The sequence below is a fragment of the Condylura cristata genome, unplaced genomic scaffold (assembly GCF_000260355.1).
Source record: "Condylura cristata isolate star-nosed mole 26May11 unplaced genomic scaffold, ConCri1.0 scaffold00003, whole genome shotgun sequence".
NCBI lineage: Eukaryota > Metazoa > Chordata > Mammalia > Eulipotyphla > Talpidae > Condylura > Condylura cristata.
In genome coordinates this window covers 67594478-67607106 of record NW_004567104.1, presented here as the reverse complement: position 1 = coordinate 67607106, position 12629 = coordinate 67594478, and the positions used below count along the sequence as shown (strand labels likewise).

The 12629-nt window shown below is 43.4% G+C and overlaps 1 protein-coding gene across 1 annotated transcript in view; it reads left to right on the top strand.

Annotated features, from left to right (window-relative positions):
• APP (amyloid beta (A4) precursor protein) overlaps positions 1-12629 on the top strand; it is a 193128-nt gene that overhangs the window by 154528 nt on the left and 25971 nt on the right. The window contains exon 17 of the mRNA XM_012730693.1: positions 11204-11425. Coding sequence (XP_012586147.1) covers positions 11204-11425 — 222 coding nt within the window. The remainder of the gene's footprint in view (positions 1-11203; positions 11426-12629) is intronic.

Sequence of the window (12629 nt, the reverse complement as noted above, 5' to 3'; positions counted from 1 at the left end):
TTTTAAGATTTATTTATTTATGCATACAGAACTGGGGTACAGGCCAGAGGTGCAGGGTGGCAAGAGGCTTCACCAGAGAGAGACAGAGTGGGGAGCAGAACAGGCAGATCAACCAAGTACACTGCTGAGGGGAGCCGCGGGCAGGTCAGGTCAGAAGAGGTCTGCCACGCCACGCTGTCTCCTCCGGGGCAGGCGGGAATTGAACTCATGCAGAAGTGGCTTTAGCTTCTCAGTGCTGTACTTTAACCCTCTGCGCCACCAGGGAGGGCCCTAATTGTGTATTTTTAAAAGAGTATTTTTAATACAGTAGATACAGAAAAAGTTCCATTTTTTAATCTGATTCTTTCCAAAGGAAACAGTAGAAATAGCTGATGCTGAATTGGTAACTCTTTAGATCACATTTGAAATGAAAGCTGGTTTTCAGGTTTTGTTAAGAAAACTGAGACTGAGGGCCTTACCTGGTGGCGCAAGGGGTAAAGTCCCGACACTATCAGTCACCAGCCACTGTAGCACTAGTTCAGTACCCAGCCAGGGAGCTGACCCACATGGCGCGGCAGACCTCTCCTGACTCGCCCACTGCTCCCCTCAGCAGTGTATTTCAGTAGATTTGCCCATCCAGCTCCCCACTCTGTCTCTGGGGAATCATCTCACCACACACACACCTACCTCTGGCCTATACCCCAACCTTCGTATGCATAAGTAAACAAAATAAATCTTTAAAATAATAAGAACTAAGAAAAATAACTAATGGTAGCATGAAGCTAGAAAAACCCTCATCTTTGCGATTCTGTGTCTCTTATGTCCTCAAACTCAGTCACCTAATTCCCAGGGTAGACCTCTGTAACTTCTCAGAATCTATTCTTACAACCACAGACATAACATTGGATAATAAACTGATGATAGGAAGAGATGAAATCATCAGTTCTGTAAAGGATAAAACTATTTTTAAAAGTATATTGCCCTTGGTTATCTCTGGTGGACCGCAAGTAAATTATTGCTGTTTGTGATGTTTCCTGCAGTGTTTGCACTGGGTTTATATGACATGTAATTGCTGCCACCTGGTGCCATTTTGCAGAGAGAGGAGGAGTCACAGAGAAGGCCTAGCCTTGGCAACGGGTTAGGTTCTAAAGACAAGTTCAAAGAGAAGTCCACATCCTCCTAATTACTTTCGGAGTCCTGTTACTCAGCCAGAAAGTACACTCTGCTGCCCCGCACAGCCACTCTCTCCTGGCATGTGGAGTGACAGCTGTTTCCTGTGTGAAAGGCCATATGAAACCACCGATTTATGTTTAAGACCTGTCAACATGGAAATCCTAGCATTTTCATTTTCGTTTGCAAATGTGAGGTATCTTATGTGTACTTGAGCCATAGGTGTGGTTTCAGCAAATCTTTTTTTTTTTTCTTTTAATTACTCCTTTATTGTAAGGTTGTTTTTTTTTTTTTTAAGATTTATTTATTTGTGCATACAGAACTAGGGTACAGGTCAGAGGCTCAGGGACGGCGAGAGGCTTCACCAGAGACAGAGTGGGAAGCAGCACAGGCAGATCGATGAAGTACACTGCTGAGGGGAGCAGCGGGCGGGTCAGGAGAGGTCTGGCTCGCCATGTGGTCTCCTCCGGGGCAGGTGGCAGGCGGGAATCGAACTCATGTGGAAGTGGCTTTTAGTTTCTCAGTGCTGTGCTTTAACCCGCTGTGCCACCAGGGAGGGCCTGGTTTTTTTGTTTGTTTGTTTGTTTTTTGTTTTTTGTTTTTTTGGTAGAAGATATGGGGACATACACCAGAGGTGCAGGGGGTGAGAGGATTCATCAGAGACAGAGTGGGGAGCAGTAAGACTCTAGAGGTCTGCTGCACCATGTGAGTCAGCTCCCCGGCGAGGGATTGAACTCAGGCTGTCGCCATCACAGTGGTAGTGCTGAGACTTAATCCCTAGGCTACCAGGGATGTCCCAGTTTCAGCAAATATTAACCAAGAGGGAAACATCCAGACAGTTTCAGGCTAAAGTTGGCACTGCTGTTTCACCGCCATGGTCGTGAACTTTTATCTGAATATAATTAAAGTGCTGAAAATATTATATATATATTTTGTTTTAATTATCTTGCAGACCTGTTTGCTGTACTCTCTTCATTCTGTGTTTGCTCAAAACAAAGTCAGAGTTTTTTAGGGCATTTATTTATATATGAGAATGATAAATTCAGCATAGCATACCCCTGGAGATTATTTCTGTGAACATATAAACTTGAGCTTTAGTCTAAATACCGGAAGATTTTTCTCCTTGGGTGATTTCTCATTGGGGTAACCCAGCTACCCAAGCAAGGCCAAGAATCTCGATGTAATTGGAAGTAGGATCAGGGCCTTGGCGGAAAAGTTCTTCAAGTTAACACGAAGGAGGAAGTCTTTAATCTGTTTTTAGAGGCCAGGCAGTCTGACTTTTATCTGGCTTCCGACTGATGGCGTTGTAGGTCTGAGTCGTTTGATCTATGCCGTAGGAAAGTCAAAAGGAAATCTGTCTTCACTGAAAAGGGAATGCCTCCCGACCCTCATTCTTACTCCAGACAAATGATCCTTCAGGAAAATGTCACTTGCCATGAAGAATCTGCTCACATGTGTCATGTGGTTGCTCCCAGGGACTGATTGTCACTGTTAACTGGACAAAACATGCTCCGTTGAAAATCGGTGTCCACCGAACTCCTAAAAAAGCAACCCTAGTTTTAGACAGAGAATTGGATTTTCATACAGAGATCTTCAAGCTGGATAGTGTGCCTGAAAAATCATAAGACTGACCCAATTTTCTGGAGGTCAGAGTGAAAACTAGATTTGTAGAACAGCATTATTTTGCTATAAAATGTTGGTATTTTCTCTCCAGATTGGGATATAAGACCATGTGGGCCAAAGCTCACCTCAGTATTGAGAAAGGAATATTGGAGGTACAGAAATCAACCTACTGTTTATCATTAAAACAACTCAAAAGACAGAGGAATATGAATTATTTTAAATTTGACTCACAACTGGAGAAAACTAATTGACGATTCCCATGGCTGCCAAATTCACGTCAGCCTTTCTGAGAAAAGAGCATCTAGGAAAGAGGAAATGGATTTTGGGAGGGACTGCTCCCCAAGAGGCAGGCCCGTGGGTGGGTGGGCAGCTGAAACCAGCTGGCTCTCGAGCTCTGCTCTCCAAGAGGAGCCCTTGACCCTCAGCCAGGCTCTGACATCACACCATAGTTTCTTCCTAAGAAAGAAAGATGCCGTCAACGTCATCCCTTTCAAATCTATCAATCTTTCAAAATCTAGTCAAAACAGGATGCTTGTGATATATTTCTATAATAGTTAATACTAATCAAAGTGAACGAACTTGTCATCCATAAAATGGGATGTTTTGTGGACTATGGAGAAGGGAGTGCTTGGAATCAGAGTACTTGGTCCAAATCACATGCTCAGTTGAGCGTATTTCTCAACATGGATGTCACAGTTTGCTCAACTGTCAGTAGAGGTGAAAATCCCACTGGAGCTATCAGATGAACTAATGGGTATAAAAAAAAACCTCAGAGTGGAGGTGTAGTTAGTAGAGTTGATCTCACGTTGTGCAGTTGTCCTACAAGACACAATCTGTGTTGTAAGGTAGCCACATGTGGCCTTCGTCGGTCAGCACATCCTGGCCACTGGTAAGAACCCCTTGGAGAACAACATGGGGTCTCCACCAAAGCAGCTCTCCAAGCAGCATCTGTTCCATTGAACTAAGTGCTGCCAAGCTCTCCACAGCCACTGTGACCTGAGTTCAATCCCAGGCCAGGGAGGTGACCCACACAGCGCAGCAGACCTACCCTGTCTCCCTGCTGCTCCCCTCTGCAGTGTGTTTCAGTAGATCTGCCTGCTCTGCTCCCCACTCTTTCTCTGGGGAATCCTCTCACACACCCTCTCCACACCTCTAGTCCACACCCCAGTTCTTGTGTAAATAAATAAATAAATAATGTCTTTTTAAAAAAGAGTGTCCTGCCTGGCCGGGGCCCATCTCAGCAAGGCGGGCAGGAGTGGTGTCCCCGTGCCCCACCACTGTGCATTCCTTTCCCAGAGTCTGGATAACGTCAGCCATTTCCTGCACACTACTCAGCACCGGATGCCGTGAGATGCCGTGAGACTTCCTGTCTGACTAAGGGTTTGGAAGGAAAGCCCTGCCTGTCCTTTCCTCTCTTGTCCTTCTGGCTCGGCAGGGTTTGCCGGAGACCCCAAAGAAGGCAGAGGACAAGGTCTGAAAAATATGTCTTGGCGGTTTAGGAGTCAGGTTTCCTCTGGCAGTGCTGCTTCTCAGCCACACTCATCTCTCATAATAAGTTCAGTGTTCTGTTTTGTTTCGAGGCTTGTTTGTCTTTCTTGAAGGGGATAATGAGGCCATTGAGTGGCCACAGTGACATTGGGTGACAAGTGTAAGTGACAGTGGGCATCACACTGGTACCTGGATTCTGACTCCCTAGCCCGGGGTGGGGGCCGAGTCTGTGTCCCTCACCAGCTCCCAAGAGACACCCCTGTAACCAGAGAAGAGATCGAGCACTCAAAGTGAAGGACTTGCATGCACTGTGTGTCCTCTGTTCCTGCGGGTGAAGCAAGCAAGACTTGGAGACTCAGAGGCCCTGGCGTCATTTACTCTGTGAAACAGCACTGACAGCACACAATTAACTCTGAGCTCATAGTCCTGATGAGGGCAAAATACCTCGAATGGATGAATGCAGATTTTTTTTTTTTAAGATTTATTTATTAATTTGCACATACAAGGCTGTGGTACAGGCCAGTGGTGCAGGGGACAGAGTGGGGAGCAGAACAGGCTGACTGACAAAAGTACACTGCTAAGGGGAGCAGCGGGGGCGGGTCAGGAGAGGTCTGCACCATGTGGGTCACCCCACCATGTGGGGATCAAACTTGCACCGAAGTGGCCACGGCCAGCTTCACAGTGCTGTGCTTTAACCTGTTGCGCCACCAGGGAGGGCCAGTGGCGCTTCTTGATGGTGAAAGATTACATCCCTTTAACAAAGACTTCCAGTGCTGCTGTGGCCATTGAAGGGAGTGAGGATTGCACGGGACAGAAATGTGCTCCTGTCTCCTTTCAGATGCATCACTAAAGATGGTTATTAGAAAGATAACGATTAGTTGTTTGGAATCCCTGGTTAGATGAGGCTGAAAGGAAACTTCTCTTTGAAGGAGAGGCTGCAGATAAGCTTATTTTTATCCACTGGGCACCAGAAGAATTAGAAAATAGAAAAAAATAATAGCAATTCAGGTTTGATATTACACAAAAGAAAACCCAGCAGACCTAGGAGACCTTGTGTTCACACCAATCTCCAAATCAGACATATGATGTGTGTGGTTTTTAGTGGGAAAGACTGCGGTTGAATCTCCTGTGCTTGAAGGAAATTTTCCTCCCCATCTCAAATGTATTTAGTGTGTGCAAGAGGTTTATTCAATAAGTCGACTGAAGCTTGTAAAAGAGAACTGATTGAATGTCTGTCTGTAGACTTTATTTTCTTGAAACCTAAAATGTGGCCATTAAATTTTCAGAAGGAGTTTAACTAGTGGATTAATAATTAAAAGAAAGGAATTATCTCGAATCCGTGAGTTCCCCATTCAGCAGTCCTTTTCTGAAGTCGTTTCTCTCCTAAAGAGCCCTCATGGCTACTCTCAAAATATTCCCTCACTTATAGGGTCTCTTACGATGTTGTTGTCTTTAAAATATTTCAGTGGGTTAAAGCACAGCACTGTGAAGCTAGCCACAGCTGCTACAGCATGAGTTCCATCCCTGGCAGGGAGCTGATCCACATGGCACAGCAGAACCCCCTGTCTCCCCCACTGCTCCCCTCAGCAGTGTATTTCCAGAGTGCTCCCCACTCTTGTCTCTGGTAAATCCTCTCACCCCTCGCATCTCTGGTCTGTACCCCAGTTCTTGTAATCATAAATAAATAAATGTCTTTTAAAAAATAAAAGATAGGCCCTCCCTGGTGGCGCAGCGGGTTAAAGTACAGCACTGAGAGTCTGAAGCCACTTCCGCATGAGTTCGATTCCCGCCTGCCACCTGCCCCGGAGGAGACCACATGGCGAGCCAGACCTCTCCTGACCCGCCCGCTGCTCCCCTCAGCAGTGTACTTCGTCGATCTGCCTGTTCTGCTCCCCACTCTGTCTCTGGTGAAGCCTCTCGCCGCCCCCTGAGCCTCTGGCCTGTACCCCAGTTCTGTATGAATAAATAAATAAATCTTTAAAAAAAAAATAAAATAAAAGATAAATAAGGTAAAATGTTTTCCATGAGAACTAAGTGAGATTTGGGGTTCTTTCTCCCCTTTTTACTATCGGTATGTCTAATATACATCCTCAAGGCATTTTTAAAAAGGCAAGGTGAGAGGTCTGGCTCCTTGTCTGTTTAATATTTGAAATAAATTCTCTATTGCTGTTTAAACTGTAGATTAAATATTACCAGGATTGAACTCAATTAAACATTTTCATTTTTAACTCCAAAGCTCATGTGCTTAGGTATTACAGGAGATAATTCTTGACTCTGGAGGTAACTGCTGCAATTTGTGGCAATAACAAATAGCTTTTAAGGAAAAAGGAGAGACTTAGAAGGGAACAAGCCTCGAGTGTCTTGGTTTAATACAGCTGTTGGCAAATGGAGATGCTTAAAAGCTCTGGAAATCCCCATTATTGGCCATCAAAGCAGTGTAATAAAATATTAAATTAATTCAGATAATAAGATCATCCATCAGGGCCACCAACATAGTAGAAATGTGGTTTCTGGGTGATTAGTCGCACCATAGAATTCAGAGATAAAGTCCCACTCAGAAGGAGCAAGGAAATGACCCCATGTGACTTGGGTTTTTCTTTTTTAATTCCAGGCAGAAATGCCCAGTGCCAGTGGCGTTAGCCATTGGTCGAATCCTCAACCCTTAATAATGTCACAGGTAGTTGACTGTTGGGACCTTTTATGGTCATAAAATTGACCATCCTTTGCGCCCTCCTTGACCACCCCCTAAAAACCACCTCACCTCAGTCTTCCAAATGAGATAAACAGAGGTGGTTCTTTCTAAATGTCCTGTATTCAACTGAGACAGGAATGTGAAATTCTGTTATTTTGTTTACCCCCATCTCTCCCCCCCCCCCGCCAAAGAAAGCATAAGTGCTTTTCACTATGCAAAAAATATAACATTTCGTGAATATTTGATGCTCACTTTCATTTTCCAAAAATGAATATAATAAACTTGGAAAATTAACCATCACAGGCCTCAACATTTTAGTGGCCATTTGGAAGAAATTTCTTCCCAGAAATATAAAAGATAAAAAAAAAGAGGATGACACCATTTATCTCAATCTAAATGCCCTGGATATTTTATGAGGTACAGATACAAGATTTTTACTGCTCTACTTTCTTTTAGCACCTTGGGCTGAAACGGGAACAAGATTCCCTCCAGCTCCCATGCCTGGGAAATGCCTGCTTCAGGGGGCCAAGGCATTAGCCTCCCCACTGGGGCTGCTGGTGTTGAAACCGGGGGGGCCAAGTCCATAAAAATAGAAGATATTGTGGGGCTCTTGTGCTCATAAGGCGTGGTTTCTCCCATCAATTCAAGAGAAATGATCAGGCTGCAATATGATGAGGGTTTTATTTGAGAATAGACAATACGATTCAGGCCCACCCCAAGGTGTAGACCAGCCAACGGGTATACCACTGGGTTCAGAACGGAGGGGAATTAGAGGATCAGTCAGGGAAAGGGTCCGAGATTAAGTCACAGTTTGTTGTGAAAGCTTTTGTATTACTTCCTAAACCCATCCATCTGTCCCCAGTGGGCGGGCAAAAGTCTCCAGATAGAAAGCTGGGGGGTATTCTCAGGATCGGCATTAATTCCAAATGTGTATTTCTCATGTCAGACACAAGTGCTGAGTCAGAGGCTGTTGAAGACAAGATGGCATCTGTATGACTCAAAACATGTTACACACTATTTACTCTGTGAAAGCACAATCCGATGGTATTTGAGGCTAATAGAGGTTCCTCCTGGGACCCTGAGACTTTAGAGCATGAGTTCAGTGAAGGAGGTTTGTATCATGTACTCCAGGACTTGGGTTTCAGCACCTATGCACACTGGCCATGGACTCTTGAAGACATTGGATCACATCTCCCAGCCTCAGTTTCTTGGCCTATAAAGACAATGCCCTCATCATAGAGTTGTTGAGAGGACATGTAAAGAAGGGGGCTTTGAGTTTATTAATCTAGATAATGTAGGCAACCGGAGCAGAGAACCAAGGTACCTTGTGGGAATGCATGGTCCTGGCAGGGGACTCCCCAAGATGCTCAGTCTGACAAATGTACTTCTGTCACACTTGTGTGGATGTCTTTCTCCAGGCCTAGTGATTCTTCCTCATCAGCTGGATGTCCAACAATTCAACTCAGTTGTGACACTGTCTACCTAGGGAGAACATCAACCCTGTAGGTTGAAAGAGTGCTACAAAACTGCCCCTCTCCTCACTTCAGACGCGAGGTTGTCACCTGTGCTTCTGACTGACTGACTGACTGACTGACTGACTGACTGGCTGGCTGGCTGGCTGGCTGTAGACTAGACTCCTACAACTCCCTCTTGGTTTTGGCTTATGTGCTAGAAAGTTCCACCTCTAATCCCACGGCCAGACCACATCCTTAGGTAAGCCTAAAATCATTCTCCAAGTTGCCTCGTTAACATAGCCAAAGACACTGTGTGTGGAAGACCAGATATGTACTTCTTATAAATCATACATCACAAGTGTGTACAGTAAGCAGGTATGAGCCTCACAGCTGGAAAGATAAAGTGGGACTTAAGCATCTAGTGAAATAATTTGGCATTAATTCAGTAAAAAACAAAAGTCACTACAATGGGGAGGAACCATGTCTCAGAATCAGAATAAAGATATGGGGATAGAGAGGGATAAAGTCTAGAGCAGGCCATCACAGTGATCCAGGCCAAAAAAAAAAAAAGAAAAAACCAATGTTTTTTTTTTAACAAGGAAGACTAATAGTGAGAAGCAGGAATGAGAAGTAAGACTATCCAGAAATGGAAGTAGAAGGGAGTTGTTAGTAATAAAGTATGGGAGAAGAAACACAGAGGTGTACTTCAGACCTATGGCTGGAGAATGGTTCTGTCATAAGAAAACAGAATAGAGAACCAAGAGAACTGTTTCAAAAAGAGTCATGCTTTTCTTTTGTGTATACTAAAATGTGTGGAAGATCTAATTAAATTCATTGACCCAGCAAACTTAGAAATATGTAAACTAGAGTGGGTAGGAGAAGTCAAAGCTGAGGAAGTACTTTTCAGATTTGTCCAAAGTAGGAGATTCTTAGGATCTCAAGAGTGAATGGGAGATAGTAAATAGCAAGAGGAATACAAGAAGATACTAGGTATGAAGCGATTAGGAAAAGCCACACGAAAGGTTACTCAGAGAGCTCACAGAGAACTCAGACCTGTGTGTGCAAGACACAGAAAAAGTTTCCAGATAGAGAAGGAGGTTAATTGATGGTAAATGTGGTTGCTAAGAACAACATGGCACCGGTGAGTGGGTGATGCTGACAGAGGTTATCCTCTCTCCAGATGAACCTTTAGGCACCAGTAATTATTCCAGAAGAATTGCTCTTTCGTATTGTAAGTGCTTAACAGTCAAAGCATAAGATTTATACAACAGAAATGCCCATTTGATTTATTAAGGCAGACTCTGGCTAAGTTATTAGCCATTACCTGTGACTCTGTAAGACATGAAAATATTAGAAGAAATCTAATGGGGGACATTTTATCTGTTTGGAAAGGTCATTGCAGACATCACATATTGAATTTTAGAATAGTGCCACCATGGGCGGATATTTTATCATAACTCAAATTAGACTTATGAAGGACTGATTTGCTTGGGATTTCATCATTGAAAGTATCTTGCAATAAAGCTGACTCCATGGAAGGATATTAATCATATGCTGTAATGCTATTCTGTCAAATTGATTTAATAGATATATTTGAACAGAATTTTAATTTTTCAGAAAAAAAAAGTTGGTCAATTTAAAATGTAAAGGATAGTAAAATGTTGCAGATCAAATTTAAATCCTGGTTTTATCTTCTGTAGCAATCATAGTAACTAATGACTGGTTTGAAATATCTAATGTAGTAAACTCTTGACAGAGGTCTGATTAGAAAATGATTTATTCTGATTAATATTATTAATAGCATTCATGCTCTTTATGGCTCTCAAATTTTAAAAAATACATCACACATAAAAACCTTGGTGCATCTTTGGCAACCTAATGAGATTTGTGAATCTTGCGATACCGTGGTTTTAAAGCCTAGCTGCATTTGATATTGGGTTCTGTTTCAAGCTCTCTTTTCTGGTAAACATATTTTCAATAATAATATATGTAATTGGGCATTTTCATCACACTCAAAGAACTTCATACAAATCAGTTATTTTCCATAAAGTTGATTGTGTTCAATGAGTTTTATAAAGTGGTAAAAACCGATGGCATTCTTTGGAAAAGAGAAACAGCAGAGAAAGGCAGGAGAGTTGAGTGAGATCCAGAGATATGGCGTGAGGTAGGGGCAGTCAGCCCATAGAAGACAAGGCTAGGGCAGAGCTTCACAGCTGCAGAGGCCACTCCTCGAGCGGCCAAGGCATGGTCTCTCAGTTGCCTCAGAATCCAGATCGTACAACACCAGGGGAGCTTTTGCAAAAAGCAGGCCTGTTCAAACAAAACCGGGAGAACTGTGCCAGAAAGGAGAAGGCGGCCCCCTGTACTACTTTTCTTATCCTTAGACGTATTGGAGGAAAGACCAGGAATGTGCTGTCTATGTCCTTGGATTTGAAAGAAATTGTTCGTGTGTGTGGCTATGAAGCCCTCACCAAAGCATGTTGTTCGTTAGAAATTCTCTGTCACTGGAGGAAGTGGTGTTCTAGCTCTGAGGTCTTTCAGCTCTGGGAGCATCTGCTCACCCGTGGGCTCAAATCCCACCCCAGCACTTGCAGCTGTGACCGTGGGAACGTAGCTTAAGAGCAGGTGCCACAGTTCTCACCTCTGTAAGATGGTGATTCCATCCCTCCTGCATCCCAATAAATAGATCCTACAGGTCAAGCAGTTCAAGGCTATCCTGGCACGTGGGACAGGTTGGCTGTTGCGGCTCTTGTGGCCCTTGTGATCCTCACCAAGGACATGGCTTTGTTTTGTTTAGATGAGCTGCTTCAGAAAGAACAAAACTACTCAGATGATGTGTTGGCCAACATGATCAGTGAACCGAGAATCAGTTATGGGAACGATGCGCTCATGCCATCCCTGACCGAGACGAAGACCACCGTGGAGCTTCTGCCTGTGAACGGAGAGTTCAGCCTGGACGACCTCCAGCCCTGGCATCCTTTTGGGGTCGACTCTGTGCCAGCCAATACAGAAAATGAAGGTAAGGGTCTCGGGGCAAAACAAAAGTCTCTAGTATCTCCGTACATCTTTCCAAAGCTATTCTAAAAGGGGTGATTTTTGCCAAGATTTTTTTTTTCAATACTTTCTCACTGGGAGATATTGTGTTGCTTCTAGAAAGAAAAAGAATAATACTGATTTTGTGGTTATGAAACTGTGGTGTTGAATGTCCACCTTTGAAGAAAACCTACCTCTAGAAATCAGGTGACTCGTAGGAAGAAAGGTTGTAGGAGCGGCATCAATGGAGAGATTTTTATTTTTTTAATTAAAAGGTGTTTTTTAGAACACCTTTCTTTAAGTTTGTTTTTTTTTTAAAGATTTATTTATTTATGCATACAGACCTAGGGTATAGACCAGAGTTGCAGGGGTGGTGAGAGGATTCACCAGAGACAGAGTGGGGAGCAGTGCAGGCAGATCAACAAAATACATTGCTGAGGGAAACAGCGGGCAGACAGGAGAGGTCTGCCGCGCCATGTGGGTCAGCTCCCTTGTGGGGGATCGAACCTATGCTGAAATGGCTGCTGCCAGGTTCTTAGTGCTGCACTTTTAACCCATTGTGCCACCAGGGAGGGCTTTAAAGTTTGTTTTTTTTTTTTTAATTAAGGTAATAATATGGGGATACCTTGGAGGTATTTCCACCGTAGTATACTGTACCCACCAGCAAATTGTCCATAGTCCACCACACCGTTGTGCAAATGGAGATTTAAAAGGCACCCAAATAGTAATTATCAGTTATGTATTCCAGTGTTTTACATTTCAAAATTTATTAAATCTTGAAGGCAGAAAGAAAGCACCTCTTCTAAATAAAATGTAATTTTACTTAAGATTTACATAACTTACTTCACATTGCACACATTTTAAAAGTTGAAGTTAAGGTAAGGTGGCTACAACATTAGAAGTACTTTGTCCTGTTTTTTCCTATGATCGTTCTGATTAACAAATCTGTGCCTAGAGTGACATTCCTCCACAGCGATTTCTCTTGAGAAATTTTCAAATATGTCTCTGAGAGAGCATTTTTTTATTCCATATCAACTTCACTTCTTCCAAAATATGCCGTTACATTACCTTGATTTCTAGGTCCTAGCAATGTGTTTACACGGGAGGATTTTACCTACAATGGTCTTTGTTAATGGAATATGGTTGCTTGTAGTTTGGATGCTTTAAAAAGCAACCAGTACAGGCCCTCC